The sequence below is a fragment of the Typopeltis vanoorti genome, chromosome 26, assembly GCF_054136105.1.
Source record: "Typopeltis vanoorti isolate ZY-2024b chromosome 26, IOZ_Tvanoo_1.0, whole genome shotgun sequence".
NCBI lineage: Eukaryota > Metazoa > Arthropoda > Arachnida > Uropygi > Thelyphonidae > Typopeltis > Typopeltis vanoorti.
Window position 1 is genome coordinate 28,170,970 of NC_143574.1, and position 23,020 is coordinate 28,193,989.

Below are 23,020 nucleotides of genomic sequence, written 5' to 3' on the forward strand. Positions count from 1 at the left end.
AATACATAAAAGGTTAGATTTAGCTGTCTGACTGTAATATGGTTTGCCACATTCACACATAATCTTGTAGACTTCTGGATACTGAAGAGGGAGATGTTTTACTTTAGGTCTACTAAGTATGGAGCGAAGTTTTGGAAACGTAGTGAAACAAGTTCTAATGTTGAATTTCTTAAGAATTTTTGCCACTTTTGGGGAGAGAGAGCTGATGTATGGCAAAGATATAAATGCTCTTGGGGGGAGAAGAATCTTTAATAGTAGGTGAACAATGGTAAGAGATAAATTTATCAATCTTCTTAAGAGAGAACCATTGTCGATAAAAGTCCTTCTTAGTAAATTGAGTTCATTTTCAATCTCTGTTTCGTCTGTTAATAAAGATCTGGCTCGATGTGCCAGGGTTGAAATAATACCAAACGTTTGTGGAGGGTAGTGATGGGAAAATGCATGAAGGTATCTGTCTGTGTGTGTGTGGGTTTTCTAAAAATAGAGATTTTGATATTTTCAGCGCATCTAAGTTTTAAGTCCAAAAAGGGGAGACAGTTGTTGGAGTTCGTAGGTGAAATTGATTTTCTCATGAAACTTGTTAAGATGGTCTAGAAAAATATTGAGGTTGTTTAAATTGTGTTCCCAAATGAGGAATGCATCATCTATATAATCGTACCAAATTTTGGGTTTTAGCGTTGAGGAATTAATCACCTTTTCTTCGATGTCCTTAAGAAATATATCAGCAAGAATTGGAGAGAGCGGGCTGCCCATAGCCAATCCTGAGTTCTGGTTGTAAATCTTCTTTTCGAATTTGAAGTATCCTGAATTTACATAATGAGAGAGTAAGGAAAAGAATTTCTTGGGTTTGTGTGTGAAGTAACTTAATTACCAGGATATTTATATATAAAGGCTGCTGACTTTGTAGTAATTGCCTGAATATCCCATAATGTGCCGGTCTGAGTGGTTAGTGTATCCACTCTCAAGTCAAGAGGCTTTGGGTTTGAATCCTGCTAAGGGCATGGATGTTTGTGATTGTCCTATTAACCATTTACCATATGTACTGCTGTAGCCTGTGTCCTGGCACAGTATGACCTTTGATGCTTTTGTGCCATAAAACTCAAATCCCATAATGCAAAGCACGTTTTTTTTTGGGGGGGGGTATATTGCTTTGCATTATGGGAATTTCTTATTTGTTATAATCATCCCTTAATGTATAACAGTATATTATACTACAGAGGGTCACTTTCTGCTCTCATTACAAAAATTATGATCTGTAAAGGTGGGTGGGGGACTAAATGGATGCTGCAGTTTCTATATACTAATGCTTGAAGTATCAGGAAAACAAGAGGGAGGAATTTTTGGCATTGGTTAGTGCAACCTGACCAAAAGTTCTAGGCATTACTGAGACTTGGCTAACAGCAGGAGGTGTAGCTACAGGGATTGAATGTGAAGGGTTTAGTATTTTCAGGGAAGAAAGAGAAGATAAGATGGTGGGAGGAGTACTGCTGATGATAGCAGATGAATTGCAACTTAAAAAGAATAGGAGACAGGTGGGAGAGTGACTGTTCGTTTGAAGTAATCTGGTGTGAGATTAAGGCCAGTAAGACAAAATATACAGTTGGTTGTTGCTATAGACCAGGGAGTTTCACAGATGATCTGGAAGACATGCATCGCCAAATGAGTATAGGTTGAGTGATTATTATGGGGGACTTCAACTATGCAGATGTAGACTGGAACGAAGAAAGATCACATGGCAGGAAGGAAATAGAATTTATACACCTGCTGAGAGATAATTACTGAAGGCAGCGTGTGATGGAGGGGACTAGGAGTGGGAGAGTATTAGATCTGGTCATAGGATCAGAAGAACTATCCATACCCAAGGTGACAACATTGCCTCCAGTTGATGAAATGACCATGTGTTCTTGACTTGGGAGATTGGGAGAATGTGCAAAGGAATTGGCAATGCCTTTGACTAGGCTCTTTAATTTAAGACATTATGGCACTTAGGAAGAAGCTTAAATCTGTACCATGGCATAAAAAACTACAGGTTAAGTATGTTAGTAGTGCATGGAATATAGTTAAGGGTTCGTCTAGAGGAAGCAGTATGGTTCAGTGCTGGGACTATTGCTGTTTAATTTGTACATAAATGATATAGGAAATAACCTGGAAAAAAAATAGTTGTGTGCTGATGAAGTGAAATTAGGTAGAGTAATAGCTAAGGCAATGTGGAGAGCTTGCAGGACAATTTAAATAGGCTATCAGTATGGGCAAAAGTTAATGGGTATCATTTTAATGTCAAGAAATGTAAAATTATGCATTTTGGGATAAATAGATTATCTCCAGGAAATAGAGAAGCTAGAGATTTAGGGGTAGTGGTAGACAGTTTAGAGGAGATATTGCTAAGGTAGCCTATAAGATTACCTGGCTATTGAAGAACGTATTAACAAATAGAGATAAGGAAGTTGTTATTCCTCTTTATAAGGCCTTGATACATCCACTCTGGATTACTGTGCTCAAGTCTAATTCTGTGCCCCCCCCGTGTTTCTTAGGATTAGAAAGTGGTGGAGAGGATTCAGAGGCAAGTGACCAGGATGGTGAGTGGCCTGCAGAATGTTTCCTATGAGGATACATTGAAGATGTGTGGATTGCAAAAGTTGGTTGATAGGAGAAAAAGAGGGAATATCATAAAAACGTTTAATTTGCTTAAAGGGTTTTATAGGATAGATGCAAGGGAAATGTTTTAGCCCTTGGCTAGAGGGACCAAAACAAGGAATCATTCCTGGAAGTTGAATAAAGGTGTGGTTAGCAGGTGGTGTGCTCAGAAAAGTAGTTGGTAGGGGGTATAATAGAGAAGTACTCATTGCTGAAGAAGTACTACTCCCCCCAAAAAAAAAATCTTAATGATATCTTAAAAGCTATGATGTTAAGCTACGCTTCAATATGTCTCATCATAAATTCTAAATAGTAGCATTAGCTAATGAAAATTCATAAGTTAATGAAAAATTTATCATAAACTATATATTTTACAGAAAGAGAGATTTTGTTCTGAAAATGTGCATCTGCATGGGTAATTAAAATCAAGCAAAAACGAGTATACTCATCGAACGCAGAGTCAGAGGCATTGCTAGGGAGGGGTGGAGGGGGGCAATCTGTCCCAGGCTGCACTTTGAACCTTTTTGAACTTTTGCAGTTAATTCGAAAATACGGTCTCGAGAACTCATTTCCAATTATTGCAATACTACTGCGAATTTTCCTCACAATTGCTGTAGGTGTTGCTAGTTGTGACAGGAGTTTTTCTAAATAAAATAGATTAAGAATTACCTACAGTTTTATGAAATAGACTTCACCAATATCATCGATTTTGCTAACAGAAAAGCAACAAAATAACATTTTAGAATGTTGAAATTAAAGTTTTACTTCAAAAACAAACATAATGTTTTAATTTATTTTCCTATACGGCATTTTGCCTTTTTGTAGTATTTTTAGTGTGTATTGAGAGGGGCGGAAAACTCAGGGACCGCCCTGGGCGGAAAAAGCTCTAGCTACACTACTGCACAGAGTAAATGCACCTGCTGTAAATTTTAATTAAATTAAAACAAAGTGGCAATTATTAAAGTTTATTTGAAAAATCAATAATATTATTGCTCTAAAATTCCTTAATATCGCAAATATTATCAACACAACCTAAAAATATTGTTTTTATAATATATTACTAATTAACTTACATGTAAGTAATGCTCATGACATCATGTAGAATGAAGAACTGCTAAATCACGAACACATAACCATGGTAAATATTTTTTTTTTTCGAATGTAGAACACGTCATATCTTAACATAAGTTAATTTACATTTTCACTGTTAAAATGTAAACCGATGTTCTTGTCCTATCTTTGCTCTGTACTCACTTTGTTCATTTTTCTTTATTATTTCAAATTTTTCTTCCAATGAGATTACTTTTCAAATCTTTTTCACATTTCCACTTTTTGTTCACTAATTCTTTTACTCATGATGAAAGGCTGGGAAAATACTTTAAAATAAAAAAAAAAGTAAGGAATATGAGTAAACAAAAGTTTGTGCATAATGTATTGTCATGATGGCTTATTCCTGAAGTGTATTATGCATTATGATGTAGATTACATTTCAGGAAGTGTATTTTATTAACATTAATGGCATCTCCATGGAGTCTAGAGCCTTATTGCAGGAGACCCAAATCAATCATCGTACACACAAATCCTATCATACCTCTCCTTGAATCTATTCACCATCAGGGAACTCGCAACCAATTCTAGCAATCCATTCCACTCACTTTTCATTGCAAAAATTCTGGTCGGCACACCCTTACTAACCACAATCTTACTTCCATGGATGGCCCCTAGTTTTCTATTTGTCATATATTGAAAATTTTCATTTGTGTCGATTTTATAAAACGTCTTTATTATCTTAAAAAATTTTCATTTGTGTCGATTTTATAAAACGTCTTTATTATCTTAAAAGTTTCTATCATATCCCCCTCTTTTCCACTGATCAACTAAACTTTGTAACCCACAAACCTTTAATCTTTCCTCATAGGGCGTATTCCACAGGCCTGTCATCATCTTGGTCACTCGTCTCTGAATCCTTTCAGCTACCTTCTGGTCTCCAAGAAACCCAGGTGACCAAATCTGTGTGCAATAGTCAAGATGTGGCTGAATCATAGTCTTATAAAGAGGGATAATAACTTCCTTATCTTTACTTGATAGCATGTTTTTCAACATCCAAGTTATTTGTTGAGCTATCTTACCAACTTTTGAAATATGCCCTCTGAACTTCAACTCTTTGTCCACCATTATCCCCAAGTACCTGGCCTCATCAGTTTCACTGCAAACCAATACCATCAATATGATACACCATATGCAACCTTTTCAATCCGAAGTGCATAACCTTACATTTTTTTCAACATTAAATTGCCACTCATTATCCATTGGCCACAATTCCAATTTATTTAAATCATCCTGCAGGATATCTACATCACCTTTATCAACTATTGCTCTCCTCAGTTTTGCATTATCAGCAAACAACTGAATATCCCCTTTTAAATATTTCCCTATGTCATTGATGTACAAATTAAAGAGTAGTGGCCCTAGTACCAAACCCTGAGATGCTATTTTCCATGTAGTTTTCTGTCAAATGCCTTGACAAAGTCTAGCACTACTGTGGTGTAGCCATTACCTTTATCCAATTCTGATGTCACTTTATTATAAAATGTAAATAAGTTACTAATACAGTACCTACCCTTTACAAAGCTGTGCTGCTCACCATAGAGTATCGCATCCCTATCCACCCATTGTTGTATTTTACCTTTCACCAACTTTTCCAATTTTCAACCACTCCCAATGTATTAATTGGTCTGTAGTTTGCTACCTCTGTCTTGGAGCCACCTTTATGCAGTGGTACTCTTTCCACTCACTTGAAACTCTGCCAGAGCTGAGACTTAGATTGAACAACTTCATCATCAGAGGCAATGCCAATTCTCTTGCACATTCACACAGTACACGAGTTGATATGCCATTCAGTCCCACTGCTGTTTACATTCATATTTTTAATATGCTGAACACCACCTATTCATCTACCTCACTGTTGATATGCATCTCTGCAACATCAGCAGCTTTAAAATCACCACCTGAATGATGCACCCTTGCAAAATGATCACTCAGCAATTCAGCTATGTCTTTTGGTTCAGTTTTTGCTATGCATTATTAAGTCTTGTAAGTTCAATATGATATATTGCTAGCTGAATCAGCAAAGATTCTGCCTCTCCATGAAGGTTATAATTAATAAAATTTTGATTTATAAAGGCAGCTATAATATGGCCATTTATAAATTAATTGCAATCCTATAGATTTTTTTAAACAGTAACAGTCTAATTTCTTTTTTATTCAGTGATATTCTGGAACTAGTTATGATACTCAAACACTGCAATTATTTAGTGTCTTTCTGTGTAGCAATTTAGTTATGAAGTTAAAAACTACTACCATAATTGGCAACCTAATAATGTAGTTTAGTTATTACTACAACAGTGTAATAATTTCACTCTACTCCATTATATATATATATATAAAACAGTTCCACAATCTCTACTAGTTGCATATATTTGTTACCTGATAGCATTCATTAAGCTTGAATAATTCATTTCTTAAATGCTATTTAAACTTATCCTGTTCAGTGCAATAAAAACCAAACCACCATCCTACATTGAGTGGTAACTGTTCAAAAACCTTAATACAATTATTATTATTATTATTATTACAGGCAACTCCAAGGAGTCCTTAGACTCATCGAGGGAGGTCCTAAACATCATGTCAACAACTATTCAGCTTCCACACAGTATCTATCATACCTTGCCTTGAACCCACTCACAGTCATGGCACCTCCAACAGACTCTGGGAACTTATTCCACTCATTCACCACTCTCCATGCAAAACACCTAGTTCTAACACCTTTGCTAACCACACTCTTGCCCAGTTTCCGTCGATGGCCCCTAGTCCTCCACCACCAGACCTGTTCTGAAAAATATCCTCTGAATTAATCTTATAGAAACCCTTCGGTAATTTGAATGTCTCAATCATATCACCCCTCTTCTGCCTATCAACCAATGTCCGCAACCCACAAATCTTCAACCTGTTCTCATAAGTTTCATTCCATAGACCTGCTATCATCTTGGTCACTCGTCACTGGATCCTCTCTACCTCCTCCCCATCAAGAAGAAACTCTGGCACCCAGAGTAGTCAAGATGGGGTCTTATCAAGGCTCGATACAGAGGAACAATAACTTGCTTGTCTCTGCTTGTCAAAGTATTCTTCAGTAACCAAGTGATTTGATGAGCTGATTTAGCTACTTTTGCTATGTGCCCCCTAAACTTCATCTCCCTATCTACCAACACTTCCAAGTCCCTAGCTTCGTCAGTCTCCTGGAGTACAGTTCCACCAATGTGGTATACTGCTGCTAATCTTTTCACCCCAAAATCCATAACCTTACACTTTGCCACATTAAATTGACATCCATTCTCCTTAGCCCAGTCCTCCAATCTATCCAAATCATCTCGCAAAATTTTGACATCATGTGCATTCACTATTGCTCTACCCAACTTTGCATCATCAGTAAACAAATGAATAGTTCCTCTAAGATCCTTTCCGATATCATTAATGAACAAATTAAATAGTAATAATACAATGCGCATAATGTTTTTTTTTTTTTTTGTTAGATATGATAATTCCTGCTCTAAGTCCATATGCCATCACATCCATTGTTTAACTATTGGCTCATTTCAGTTACCTGATACAGTAAATGCATCTTGTCATTTAACAAACTTTCCCAAAAGCAGTTTATAGACTTTTTTTTTTTTCCCCTTTTTGTTTTTCCATATTCTCTGAAAAACATCCACATTAATCTGGTATCATCCCCTTAATAATTTGTCTCAATTATATCCCCCCTCCTCTTATTCATCGTTCATTAATGATTCTTCTGTCATGCAGTGAGAAGAATGATGTACGTGTGGGTTTGAATTATATCAGGGATGTGAGGAATGTTTTTAGGCTTCTTACAGTCAAAGATGAGGTGGCCTCTTTCAGATGAACATGACAGGGTGTTAAGAAGCAATTTCCTTCTGCTAAAAAATTTGTTATTGAACATATGAATTGACAGATCATACACCTACTTGATAGATGTGTACTAAAAAAGAATACCATGTCAGTGTTATTTCTTATTTCATAAGTACAACTTATTTAATTTCATATACTGCTAGTCAGAAAAAGAAAGCTCCAGAAGAAGCTTAAATAGTAAGAATTTTTTTATTATTTTTTTGGAAGGAGGGGATATTACTGGTATCATAATAATTGGACTTTTTATTAATCAACAGAAAATGATTGGGGTATTCAAGCCCAAGGATGAAGAACCCTATGGTCGTCTTAATCCAAAATGGACCAAATGGATGCATAAACTTTGTTGTCCGTGTTGTTTTGGTAGAAGTTGCTTAGTCCCAAACCAAGGCTATCTGGCTGAGGCTGGAGCATATTTAGTAGACCAAAAACTTCAACTTGGTGTTGTTCCAAAAACTAAGGTAATGATGTGTACTATTTATGTATTAAACAGAAATTATTACTTTCAATTGTTAGGATTTTAAGGATATAACAGTATGTATAGTTGCTGCCTTTTCATCTTAAATGTTGCTGTTATTCTTGTTAGATGTAGTGTTTCCTAAACTCTGGAGCATGATAGTTTGAGATGAGACAAGTACATTAAAAAATATTTCCCCCCCCCCCAAGTAATTGATTCCGGACCAAGTCCCAGGCACTCCTGATTTCTCTCCCCTTCTACTGATTAAGCTGCTCCACACTGCCATTCTGTTTCCTTAATTTAGCATAGTCTCCTGCTCTGTAATTCTACACATCTCTCTTGTTCTGTGAAGCTTGCACCTGCCTAACCACTCCTCATGTCAAAGACACGTGATTTTACTATCCCCATTTCGTGGCATTGTTGTGGCCTCTGTTATCACCGCATGAGACAATATTATCAAGTAACACTCGAGTCCTATGTGTTGCTTCAATTACATGCTGTATAAGATAGAGGTACCTAAGTAGCTCAAGGAATTTGATTTTCTTACTTGCACATGATATTTCCTGCTTCTAGTCAATGCTGCCATAGTTAGTCACCCATGATTATCACCTTCCTGTTGCTCACCAGTCTCCTCTGTCTGAATTGTCTCTTTCTGCATTCCCTGGTCTGTGGCAACATCTTACTAATATCTAAAATTTGGGGTTACCCCATACCAAATGGCTTTAAAGCCATTATCATTACTGCTTTCTTCCAGTTTCACATTGAGAGGATGCAACTCTTCTGAAATTATCAGTAATACTCCACCTCCTATTTTATCTTTACTGTTTTTCAAAAAAACGTAACTATCACATTCTATTCCTTGAGTACATTAGCCTCCATTAACCACTGCTATTTGGCATTGTTGTTAGTTTTTTTTTTGTTTTTTTTTCTTCTGAGTATTTATGTAGGTAGAGAAGAAAGTGAGGGTTACTTTAATCTATTTCTGCTATGCTGCTTTTTATATTGAACTGTTTTGCCACACATTTGTTGGTAAATTTATGAGTGTTTTTATAGGAAAGACTTGACTCAGGCAAAAGGTATTTTGGTAATTATTAGAGTAAGTGTTTAGATCAAAAGCATTTGTTAATGTTTCCATCTTTTGATCAACAGTTATGAAAAGATCATCCCAAAAATCGAAAGTCATTCTTGGACACCCAATAGTCAGAATGAACTACTAGCTCCCATAAAGCACATACTTTTTAGGACTATGCTTCTAGACATCTTCCACTTGTTGTTTGTATAGTTTATTAAAATTTTTATATTGTATCCCAGATACCTGTGATAAAGATGAAATATTAGAACTATTACTTAAAAAAAAAGAACTTGTTTGATTATTTCATTGTACTGTTTTTGTTTAAATCTGAAGATGAGCTTAAATCACCACCTAATTCCGAATCCATGAGAAATCGTCTTAGCATAGTAGTGCTAAATAACATGAAGCTAAAAATATCAGTGATAAGGGCATTGTATTGCTGAGGATATCTTATCAGACAGCTAACTTATGTTCAGAATCACTGCATAAGAATATTTAGGAATATTAATGGCTATAAAATCCTGCTAATATTAGACTATACTTATAAGCAGTTTTTTGAAATTTTTTAATGTTTAATATCTCACTTTATACAAAAGTTTCTGACACTGAATGAAATAGAACCAAAAAATGGAAATCAGAAAACTGTTACCAATGTAATTTTGAGTAGATCAAACAGTAATTCTGCTTCTGCATCAGGTTTTGTTCAGGCCAAAGCAATTCATAAATCTAAAGCATGAGATTCACATAAACATCATTATTATTATGATAAATTTATGTTAATTGAATAGTTTATTTGCTCGCCTTTCAAAAATATCTGTACAGATTGACATTCAACTTTCAACAGTTGTTTTTGTGATAGCCGTAGGAAGGTTGTGACATTTTTTTTTCATAACAAAATCCCCCTTTATTTTGACCGAAGTTCAGCTCTGTGAATTTTAAGAGACTTCAAAAATTAAATATGTGTTTATAAGTATTGCTAAACATAAATATGCATGAAAACACACACACTACTTAATGGCCAACAATATATTAATGGGTAGATAGAAGAGAGTGAGGTAACCTACTGCAATGAATCATGAACCTTCGTGCAAATGGTATATAATTAATATTTATTTTAAATGAATGAAAGCAGTTTACTGGCATTAGTATATAAAGATGAACATTGTTAGTACAGTAAGGTAACTTAAAATATTCAAGCTTCTTTTGTGAGCTTTGATATCTGAATTCAAATAAACTGTAAATGATAATTTATAATTTTTTATATATATGATACTTTGGACAGAGCTTTTCTTGCAGTATTGTGTGGATTTTATTCTTGAGGTTTGGGGGAAAATGATCTTTCTCTTGAGCAGTTTGTAATCTTTATGCTCGCAAATAGCAGCAATAGTGTTGTTTTATTTAAAAAAAAAATATAAAGCGAATCTTATCTCTGGTTGCATACTGCAATAAACTTTCAGTTTAGGGTTTTTAAAAACAATTAGCAAAGCTTGTTGATAAACACTGATATTAGGTTATTGACATTAAGAAATGTTACATTTCTCTCATGTTTGTAGAGAACTTTTTTTTTCTCCCATATCTTTTATTTATTCAGTGCTAAATAAGTTTAAATAAGTTCATTCTTTGTCTCATATTGTGAAGTCCTAAGTTGCAGCTTAGTTAGTATATTCATGTCTAGCACTAGACATATAATTTTTAGTTTTTCCTTTTGATATCAAAAATGTCTTATATTCTAGTATAACCCATTAAAGCTCTGGCTACTCATAAGATATTGGAGTAATTTAGAAGCATTGTGCTATATATGTTTCAGCAGTGCCAGAAATGCAACTTAAATCTTCTCTCCAGGTATCGGTCTACTTTATATAAATGTTGTTATAAGTGATGTTTTAAAAAAAACTAAATGTTATGATGAAAAAAAGTAATACATTATTGAATTCTTATAACACATTACAATTATACAGAAGTATCCTTTTGATATGGATTTAAAATGTATGTCACTAACACTTACTGTTCATTTATGTATAGAATTCATATCCCCTCCAGTGTGTCGATTCTTGAATAAATTCCTACAGAGATGGACCATCAGCATTCACCAGTAAATCAGTCAGGGTGGAGAGATTCATTTACTTCAACTTCTCTTTTTATTAATTCATTTGATTAAAACATGTTCACATGATGATATACTTGCTGTCATAATGATTACAATTTCAAGCAGTTTTGAGAAAAATAAAAATCTGTTCTTATTGCTCTTTCAAAAGGTCTCTTGTATATTTAAATGCTTTCTCATAACTTGGAACTCGTTACCCTTGTTAACCATATTTGCTTAAATATTTACCCCAAATCTTAATTTCTTCTTTCCCAAAATCTTCAAACCAGATAAATTTGAGACAACTTTAGCAATTTCTAATTCGTTTTCACCAAATCTTTTTATTAAATAATTATTCCCTTCATCTGTTACATTTTTTCATTAAATATTCAAATAGCTTTATGCATGCATTATCTGAATACCACAGTGTATCTTCATTTTTTTTTTTTAACATCCCTTTTGGTGTTGCAGCATCATCCCCTTTTCCATTTCCTATTTCTTTGAAATGTGTTATGTTATCACTGCAGAGTAGTTAAGAAGTGCACTCAATGCTCACTCTGTTAGACACCCAACTTGCCAAATGCAGAAACTTGAACTTCAGAAATTTTGTTTGTAACATGGTGTTACTTTTCCCAATTCTTTCAGTGTTTTTGGCGAATTCTGGGAAAAGGTATATAATTTTTTACTATTTCAGTTTTAGCAACAAAGCAAACATCTTTAATAGAATTTAAAACAGGCAGATTCAGATGCACCAGATCTTACACAGCCAGTTGTGTAAGATTTGGTGTGTCTCTCTTGAATTTTACTACTAGCCCATTATTTATTTTCATGGTATTGATGATAACACAGATGATAAGAAAATAATATTTATTAACTTATTTGCCAATATTTCTCTGGTATTATATCCAGCATCTTCAGAGCACAAAACCAGTTTGTCACAGTATGCAAAACAACAACAATCTGGTATAACAGTGAGATTAATTTAAAATTAAAATAAAAAAAAAATTACGGACAATACAAGGAACTAAAGTCCTAATTCAGCATATCTATGTTGGAAAAAGAGAAAAAACAAATGTTAATTAGATCTTAAAATGACTGTCTCCCAGATTTTTGGTAAATTTATACAGCCATACTTGTTGAGGTTTGGAGTATGTTTTAAAGCTTCTGTTGATTCCAAAAACAATCTCTCTGACTTATGACTTCTGTGTAGCACTTCTGTTTTCTTCCAATTGATCCTGTGTGAAGTGGTATCCATGACATGGTCTAGACCCAACTTGTCATAATGATGGTGTTGGATGTATTTTTTATGTTCACCAAGGTGGATGTCGACAATTCTTCCTATCTGTCCATAGTAAGCTCAGACACAAGAACAGGGTACTTCATAAACTCCTAGTACTAAACTTGCCCATTTGTAAATACGTTAGACTTTGGCCGAGTAAAACTTGTTTTAAATTTTGACACTGTTTGGTATTGTATTGGTGTCTTGGCACCTCTTTAAGGAGTATGAATGTATCAAAGTACTCTGCAGCTGTTGAATTTTTCAGAGGAATTACTGTAATAAATGCCTCTTTCAGTTTCCAGTTTTTATCTGTGTTTTCTGTATAATGAGATACACTGACATGATTAGAAGTTCAGTAATGAAAGAATCTCCTGTAAGCATCATCAAATTCCTGGCATGTATCCTCAAGGGATATTATTATTATTATTATTATTATTATTATTCGTGACACCTCCAAGGAGTCCGAATACTCATCGCAGGAGGAAAACTATTGTACAACTCTTCATCACTACACCGATCCACTACTGCCAATCATCTACATCAGCGCCATCTACTGCTCACCACTGCCACAGCTAGTATTTTTTTGTCTGTAAATTGCATGTGTTCTGAAGGGCCGATTTGTCTGTATGCGGGATGAAAAACCCGAGTTTCCGGGAGAAAAAACCCTGCTACCTCCATATGAGATTGACTAACTCACCTTCGATTGAAAAAGTCCATAAAAGATTCCTCCTGTCACGACAAGAATCGAACTTAGGCCTTTTCCAATCGAATGGCGCAACATATCGTTTTTCCAATTGTGCTACAGAGGCACTAAACAGGATATTATGATAGTACTACATGAAAAACTTACATCATTAATAACTTCCTATCAACAATTTTTCTCCAAATCAGTCTGTTATCTGTCAAGACTCCAAATTATCAGATCCTATATTTCTGTCTTCTAAGGTACTTTTTACTGTATCAATCCACCTATATCTTGGTCTTCCTCTGGGTTTTTTTCTTTCCAACCTGAGAACACTTTTTTTTTTTTTTGTTAATCTTTTCTCCCATTCTGTTTAAGTGACCATACCACCTGTGATTAGCTCTGCTAACACATTCCTGGATGCTAACATTGTCAAGTTCTTTCCTAATATCCTCATTTTTAATATGATATTGCCATTGATGCCATCTGCTCACATCCCTAATCTTTCTCCGGACTCTCATATCTGTGGTCTCTAATCTTTGACCAACGACTGGAGACCTCATATCTGTGGTCTCTAGTCTTTGGTCAAGTCTTTTATTTCTAATCCAGCTCTCAGATCCCTAAGTTAAAGTTGGTTTGAACAGTCTTGTATACAGATAATTTAATGTTTTAACTAATTTCTCTCTTTATTCTATATAAATTTATTCAGTTGACTTCCTACCAGCTTTGTTGATTCTGTTGTCTATTTCCATATTTAATTTACCATCTTCACTAAAAATTGTACCTAAGTAGCTGAAATGTTTTACTTGTTCTATAGGTTCTCCATTCACGATGCAGTTGATATTTTCAATGTTTCTGCCAATTTTTTATTGCCTTTGTCTTGTTATTGCTGATTTTCACACCAAACACCAAATTTATTATAACAGTTATTCAATTTATTCAGGGATTCTTGCAGACCTGTATTGGATTTATTTAGAAGTATAACATCATCTGCATAAAGTAAAGAGCTAAGATTAACATTTCCAATTTTGATATCAGGTTTAATACCTTTCTTTCATAATGTGATCTATATAGATAATGAATAACAGAGGGGGATAATGTACATCTCTGTCTGACACCAGATTTAAAATCAAACCATCTTCCTGTACTTCCTTCAATTCTATGCTGACTTACAGCTCAAAGACTAAGTATTGCTTGATATAATGCTCCAGTGACACCATATAACTGTAACATTTTGAATAGCTTTCTCTTGCACCTTGTCTTTGTTCCATGATTTCTCAACTATTTGTCATAAAGTGAAAATCTGATTCTGACAGTTTTGTCTGTATTTGCCTGAATCCAGTTTGTTCTTCACCAAGCTTCCCTTCTCAACCGTTTCTCAATTATTCTTGCATTAATCTTACCAGGAACACTCAGTAGGGAAATACCTCTGTAATTCTCGCATTATATAATTCTTCTGCAAGCATAGATTTAAATAACCAGTATTTAAAAATGAAAGAATGAATGTAAGAAAGAAGATAAAAAGTGGAACGGCATGGAGCAATAATAATATAGTAATAGAGATACTTAAGACAACTAAACAAACTGCTGCTTGATGTACTGCAACTGATCTTTATCAGCATGCTAGAAGCAGAAAAGATACTTAAAACAATGAAAAGAAGCAATGATAATTATAATCCTAAAGAAAGAAGATCTCACTAGATGTGAAAATTGGAGGGGAATTAGTCAATACCTGCTAGAATTTTCTGTAAAATATTGATAAAATAGGGTTAAAAATGAAGTAGAAAAGACATCAAAGCATGAATAAGTTGGTTTTAGAACAGATTGGAGTACTGTGCATCACATTTTTACTTTAAAGAATGTCATTGAACAAAGCATAGAGCTTAGCTCATTATGCCTGAATTTTATAGATTTTGCCAAAGCATTCAACAGAGAAGCATTATGGTTAATTATTAGATACTATGGAATTTCTGACATATATGTGAGAATAATCAAAGAAATGTATAAAAGAAGTAAAAGTTATGCTATTGTACAGCAAACACCTGAATGGTTTGAGACAAGGTTGTGTAATGTCTGGTTTACTGTTTAACAGTCATTGATTGAGTTATGAGAAAAGTTACAGGTTATAAGAAGGGAAATTAAATGGAATCCTATGCCACAGGAATCCTAAGACTATCTGCATAATCAAGAAGATCTTGATTATGCAGATAGTCTTGATATCAAAATACGATGATATACAAGCAAAATCAGAATATTTGTATAAAACAGCTGAAATGGTTTGTCTTAAAATAAATGACACTAAAACAAAAGTTCTCAAATTGAACAGCAAATGCCACAAAGAAATTAAAATCAATCAACATGCATCAGAAGTAGTTAAAGAATTGTACATATTTAGGATCAAATGTAGATACTGAAGGTGGAACTTAAAGGGATATAATGCAAAGATTGACAAAAGTAAATACTGCTTTCATAAATAAATGTGGATCATAGAAACTGATCATGAAACAGGAAGCTAAATTAAATAGTTTTCAAGCAAAATGCCTATGTAAAATAGCAAAAATATTTTGGCCCTAGTATATAATAAATGATGACTTATATAAGGACTGAGCAAAAAAGTACTACCGATGAAATAAAAAAAAAAAAATGCAGATAGGAATGGATTGATATGTATTGAGAATGGACAGCAGAGAGATTCCAAGAGTAGCTTTGACATGGATCCCAAAAGGAAAAGGAAAGGCCTAAGTTAACTTGATAGAGAATGACAGAAAAGTAAAAGGTGAATTGGTGGCTCTAGACAGAGGTATTTGGAAAAAATGGATCTCGGCATTATGTGTCAGGAATGGAGGATAAGTGAGTGAGTATGTCATATAATGGGCATGTTCCTCCTCATTTGAAATATCTGTAGAAGCATCTAGAAGAAGGCTCTAGAATCTTCGATTTCTTTAACTAATTCTTGTTTAATAACTTGGCAATATCAGTAACATTGGTAATGAGCATCATCGTTCATAGTGGCTGCCATACACGTGTTGCTCAGATATGTCATTATTTTTAGCAAATATTAGCATTATTGTTATATAAAATTAGTGATATTTTGTTTATTTTTGACTGTTGTTTAGTCAACTATTATTATGCAAGATTCTTTCCAGAATGTTTTTCGTTATGACACTGATGCGTACAAGAAAAATGACAAGACATCGATGTTGACTGATATCAACTTGCAAGTAGTCAAGTGGATTTCTGGAGCCCTGTGTTTCAGTATTCTGAATATTAGTTCTCAAGTTCAGGCTACACATTTATAATTGAGCATTGTTTTTCTTGAGCCATTGCTTCATTTATATTTATCTTATTAGGCCTATTCCTAATAAGACCAGATATAAATTAAATTATACATCCACACTTATCATAGCTAACACTATATAGAAAACAGTTTATAATGTTTGCAGTGATAAATTATTCTTTCTCAAAGAATATAGTCTAAACAAACAGTTTCTAATAATGCAGTGTCAGTAATATGGATGACCAGATAAAGCAATCACACACACACACACACACACACACACACACACACATATATATATATATATATTGAAACTCTATATTTGCATAGCCTTATATTTTTTTATTCCAAAGTGCAACACCTTGCCCTTATTACAACCTCCTCCCTTGTTTGTCCAAGCAAAAAAAAAAGAATTAACATCTGCGACACTTATAATTTTCTCTACTTTGCATCATCATTAGACAACTGAAGCTCCCTAGTCAATCCTCCATGAAATGTTAGCATATAAAACAGCAGAGGTCCAAGCACAGATCCCTATGTCACACGACTTCCTTGTTTTGAAACACTGCCCATCATGCATACCTTGTTGGTATCATTCAGAGCCAGTCTCCAATCCATTGTACCAATCTGTTACCCATTCCCATCTTCCACAGCTTGTGCACCAACCTATCATGAGTTAATATATCAAATGCCTTTGCAGAGTCCAAGAATATCACTGCATATGAATCTCCCTTATCGAACACATTTGTATAATTTATTTTCTAACCAAGTGAAGAAATTTGCTATGTCTATTGAAAGTTACCTGCCATATGATGCAATCATTATCACAGCTTTCTTCACAACACTGCTGGACAAATGCCTCTGCATTTTTCTTCCATTTTAACCATTCATGTGCATCTCTATGTCATAAATGTTATAATTATCTTCCTGTTGTCTGACATTCTGATCACGTCTTGTCCAGTGCCATGTATTGCTTTGTATTATTGTTGCAACATCCCTTACCTTTGTTTGTTTCCTCATCCACTTATTATTCTTTTTATATAATGATGTTATTCCTGGTTCTTTCCAAGTTTCAGCATATTCTTATCAGTCTCCCATCTGTCTTTTAGTAAGGAATTGAGTTTTGCGACTATATATCACTGCTGAGAGTACACACGAGCCATATGTCTTTCTTCTTAAAAGGTTTGTTAAATTTCCTTAAATATATCTCTGTTCTAGTTAATAACTTCCCATCCTATTTCATTATTAAAGTTATGGGCACTTGTAATAATTTGTTAGATATTTATATTTAGCACAAACTTACTATTTTGATCTTTGTTTTCTTTCTAGAGTATTTCCCCTATTTTTGATTTATCCATATTTATTTGTAGGTCTGTCTCTAGATTACTTCATTTAATTCTATAATTTTTTTGATGATATTATACTACTAGCAACATCATCAAAAGAATTAAAACAGTTATAGAATTATCAACAAATTATAGATTATTCAAGTAATCGTCATATGTGTTTAATCCTCTTTTCTCCCAGTTCAGTTTTCTCATAGCATATTCGAAAGTTGTTGGTAATAGTTTTAGTGAATTGGAATCTCTGTATCTGATCCTTCTTTATATTTCCATTTCTCTTTCTTTTCCACCTATATTTATTACTGCTGATCCTCTCATATATATATACATATACACACACACACACATGTATGAGTTAATGTATTATTATTATAATTAATACTAATTGATTAATTCTTTTTTCTTCCTATGGCTGTACAGCTCTCCTGGATTTGTTGCCTCCAACTCTATCTGCTCAGGATCTTACTTCTCCAGTTTGGATATTACAATATGATGTTGTGTGGATAGACACCATTATCTCGATTAATGGTGTCTATCCACACAAAAAACATGTCCTGCCCACTGCCACTTTTTGAATTTGATTATACTACATATTGTGGGTTCTTTATAGAGTTGATATAACTCATGGTTGTATCTGATCTTTCGGAGATCATTAAAATTTATTGCCCCCCCCCCCTTTTTTTTTTTTTTTTTTTTTTTTTTTCCAAAGTTGAAATGCCATAAATATTCAGGTTTCACATCTATAGTTAAAAACTGGATGGATTATCATTTTATATATTTGTACTTTAGCATTTCACATGGATATCTTTTGAATGGATGAATATTCATGAGAGAGAATAATAAAAAAAATGTGATTATCCCTCTTTATTCAGTTATGCACTTATACCATTGCATTTGGTTTGCTTGTGATCATTATTCCTAAATATTTGGGGAGTGGCGCTAGCGTCGCCGTAGCATGTGGCGGTGAATTTGAGCTGTGTAGAAGAAAGTGATTTTTAATTGGTGAATAGTCAGTTTTTTTCCTCGTTTTCCTACGTTTTTGAGTGCTAAATTGTTTCTCTGAATATGAGTATACTTCAGTGGTTGTTTTTTGGAAGTTAGTTGCTGTCGCGATATAATATATTTTGGTTACCTTCGGAATCGAATGCATAACGGTGGAAGACAAAACGAAGCTAAGTTTTCATTACTGTATTTAGTTATATTTCATTTTATTTAATGTACTTAAATGTTTTGTTTTGCTTGTAATTGTTTGTACTTTTTGGCTATTTATTTAACGGAATTCATTAATTGAATGATTACGCTACTCGGCAGTAAGGAATGATGACGGATTCAGCAGCAGTCGCAAGTGGCGTATCGCCAAGTCCTCTGCCATTTAAGAACTCAGTTATTAGCAATATCATAAGGGACTTTGTGGCATGCAGTACTTGCGGCATGTATGCGTCTCGGGAATTAGATATGTGGCTTGTGAAAGAGAGTGGAGAGCGTATATGCGCAAAATGCAGGCAGTTGGAGGAAATATGTGCATTAGAAATATCGATATCCGACTTTGTTGCTCCAGGAACGGGGAATGAATGTAGGAAGACAAGTAGTGTGATAGGAGAGAATGAAAAAAAGATATATATGAATGAGAAAATAATAGTTGATAGTGTGGAAGGTGTGAGTGATTGTGAAAGTTTAGGAGATGGTTTTGTTTGGGAGAGTGAATTTAGATTAAGAGTGACTGACCTGCAGAGGGAGATAGATGAGTTGAAAGAGGAGGTGGAATGTCTTGTGAATGAGTGCAGAAGTATGAAAGATAAGATTAGGAGAATGGAAGAGATAAATGCAAGGAGAATCAGAGTAGAAGAGAGAGAGAATTTAGGGAGTATGAGTGAGAGGTATGGGGTGCTAGAAGAGGAGAGAATGGAAACAGTAGAAGAGAGGAAATGAGATAGAGGTATGGGAATGCTAACAGACGAGAGGATGGAAACGTTAGGGGAGATGGAATGAGAGAGAAAGGTATGGGAATACTAGAAGAGAGAATAGCAGTAGAGGAGAGGGAATGAGAGAGACCTATGGGAATGAAAGAAGAGGAGAGAATGGAAACAATAGGAGAGAGGGAATGGTAAGAGGTATAATGTATGGCGACTCAATGATCCGTGGTGTTCAAGATAGGATGCATGAGGAGTGTTTGCCAGGAGGAACAATAGAAAGGGTGGCTATGGCAATTAAGAGAGGTGAAAGGGTGGATGAGATGATTGTGATGGTAGGAACGAATGACTTGAGTGGTAATGTAAGTCGGGCAGCGAGAGATATGAGGTTTTTGCTTGAGACTGTACAGAAGAAGACAGAGAGAGGAAAAATAGTGTGTGTGTTGCCTAGGTATGATAATGATGAGCTGAGCAGAAGAGCAGTGATATTGAATGGCATAATAGGAAGAATGTGTGACAAGAGAGGACTGGTATATGTGGATGCTTGGAGTGCGTTTGAGGAAAGAGAGGAATTGTATGCGAGAGACCGTTTACATTTGAATGAAGAAGGACATAGGCATCTGGAGAGATTGCTGTTCTGAACGAGTCAGTGTGTCCCAGGGAGGATGATAGCAGGGGTGGCCTCTTGTGGGAATGGATACTTGGGAGAAGGGAGACGATGTCAGGTAACACTGAGCCCAGTGGAGTCTAGAAGGGATAATGCTGGGTATAGAAACAATGGCATTTATATGCTTTATACTAATGCCAGGAGTATCCGAAATAAGGGAGAGGAATTGGTGGCGCAGATAGCATCAGCCTGGCCAAAAATTATTGGGATCACTGAGACGTGGTTGACAGAAGGGGATATAATAACAGGAATAGAAGTCACTGGGTATAGCATTTTTCGTCAGGATAGGAGGGGAAAGCGTGGTGGTGGGGTACTGCTTATGATATGTGATGACCTATGTCCTCTAAGAGTGGAGGCTTTGGAAGGAAGTGAGACAAATGATTTTGAGAGCATATGGTGTGAGGTAGAGGTAGGCAAGACAGGATATTTAGTGGGGTGTTGCTACAGACCCAGGAGCACAGAGGATGGGGACCAAGAGATGTTTCGACAGCTAAGTTTGGCAAGTGCAAGAAGAATGATTGTTATGGGAGATTTTAACTACAGTAGTATAAATTGGAGAGAGGAAGATGCATGTAGCAATAGGGGAATGGAATTTCTAGAATTCTTGAGGGACAAATGTCTTAGGCAACATGTAACAGAGGAAACAAGAGGTTCAAGAGTTTTAGATTTGGTTACAGCATCAGAAGAGTTGATAATAACTGAGATGACATCTCTCCCACCAGTTGGAGAGAGTGACCATATGGTTTTGTCTTGGAAAATGAATAGACATGCAGGAGTATCAAAGAGACGGGAACTTATGTGGAATTATAATGCAGGTGATTATAATAGTCTTAGACGTCAACTTTGGGAAGTTTCATGGAGGGATTGGAAGGCCAGGATATCGTTAGTGCGTGGGAAATTGTGAAAGAATATTTGTTAGCAGCAATGGTAAGTCGTATACCACAAGTGAAGAAGAGGACACAATTTGGAGTAAAGTGGATGACAAACAATATTAAACAGGAATTGCATGTGAAAAAGAGGCTATGGAAGAGATATAAGGAGACAGGTGAAGAGAGGATGCGTGAAGAATATAAGACACAGGCCAGAAGAGTGACTAGTGTGGTTAGGAAAGCGAAACTGGAATATGAGAGGAGATTGGCCCTAAGATCCAAAGAAAATCCTAGGGAATTTTTTAGCTATGTGGCCAGTAGGAGGAGAAATGACTGTGGAAGAATTATATTGTGGGATAAAAATGGGAATAGAGTGACTGATGCAGAGGACATAGTCGAATTGTTCAATGACCACTTTATTGGAGTATTTCATCCTGGAGGAGTCAGTTTTAATGCTAGAGGGATAGGGCAGGTTCAAGGTTTAGAGGTACAGGAGGAGAGTGTGTTTCAGATACTGAGAACTCTGGATGTCAATAAAGCTTTGGGACTGGATGGTATTTCACCACGAGTTTTGAGAGAATGTGCTAGAGAACTGACAGTGCCTTTAACCTGGCTTTTCAATGAAAGTCTGGCTTCAGCAAAGGTGCCCAGGGAATGGAAGGAAGGTAAGATAGTGCCATTGCATAAGGGTGGTAACAGACTGGAAGTGTCTAATTATAGACCAATCTGTGTGTCATCAGTAGTTGTTAAGATCTTGGAGAAAGTAGTGAGGGACCGTATACAGCACTGGGCAGATGAGGGTAATGTTATCTGTGAGAGTCAACATGGATTTGTGAAAGGGTGCTCTTGTTTTAGCAATATGCTAGCCTTTTATAATAAAGTTACAAGAACATTAGATGAGGGAAAGGCATATACTGCAATTTTCTTAGACTTAGCAAAGGCATTTGACAGGGTGCCACATGATAAGCTGATATTTAAGTTGCAGCACATGGGTCTGGATGTCAGATTGGTCAACTGGATTCAGGATTGGTTGTCTGATAGGTATCAGAGAGTTTGCAAGGGGATATTCAGTTGTTTGCGGATCATGCGAAGCTGGGAAGGATTATTAGTAATAGTGCAGATGTGGTAGCCCTGCAAGAGGATTTGAATAAGCTAGATAGATGGGCAAATGAATGGGGGTGTCAGTTTAATGCAGCAAAATGTAAGGTCTTGAGGTTTGGGAAACATCGATGGGATGCTGCATACTCTATGGGAGGAGTTATACTGGAGGAAGTTGGGGAGACGAGATCTGGAGTTGATGATTGATAGAAACTTGAAGTTAAGGGGACATATTGCAAAGGTGGTGAAGGTAACACAGAGGATTGCTGCAATTATGAGAAGGACACTGACCTGCAGAGATAAGAGGGTTATCATTCCGTTGTATAAGTCTCTGATCAGATCACACTTGGATTATTGTTCTCAGATTTGGTCCCCAGGATTTGAAGGGGATAAATTAACTGTGGAAAAGATACAAAGATGGTCTCAGGACTGTATAAGGATAGTTATGAGAATCGGCTGAGGGAATGTGGACTGCAGAGTTTGGTGGATAGAAGAAGGAGAGGTGGTTACAGGGTTGACAAGTGAACTGGGGAGTTCTTTCACTTGGTTGAACAGCGGGAAGGAGTGATGACAAGAGGCCATCCCTGGAAGTTATGAAAGGAAACTGTGAGGAGTGATTTCTTTGCATGGAGGGTGGTTGAGCCGTGGAATGCATTGCCTGATAGA

At 35.5% G+C, this 23,020-nt stretch overlaps 1 protein-coding gene across 4 annotated transcripts in view; it reads left to right on the forward strand.

The window, feature by feature from the left end:
• The window catches only part of LOC150092439 (phosphatidylinositol 4-kinase type 2-beta-like), a 162,346-nt gene that overhangs the window by 40,390 nt on the left and 98,936 nt on the right, over window positions 1–23,020 (forward strand). For all 4 annotated transcript variants that reach the window (XR_016550583.1, XM_090415117.1, XM_090415115.1 and 1 more), the window contains exon 2: window positions 7,878–8,078. Coding sequence is in view for 3 of the 4 variants with exons in the window: in XM_090415115.1 (XP_090271241.1) it covers window positions 7,878–8,078 (201 nt within the window). In the remaining variant the exon portion in view is untranslated. The remainder of the gene's footprint in view (window positions 1–7,877; window positions 8,079–23,020) is intronic.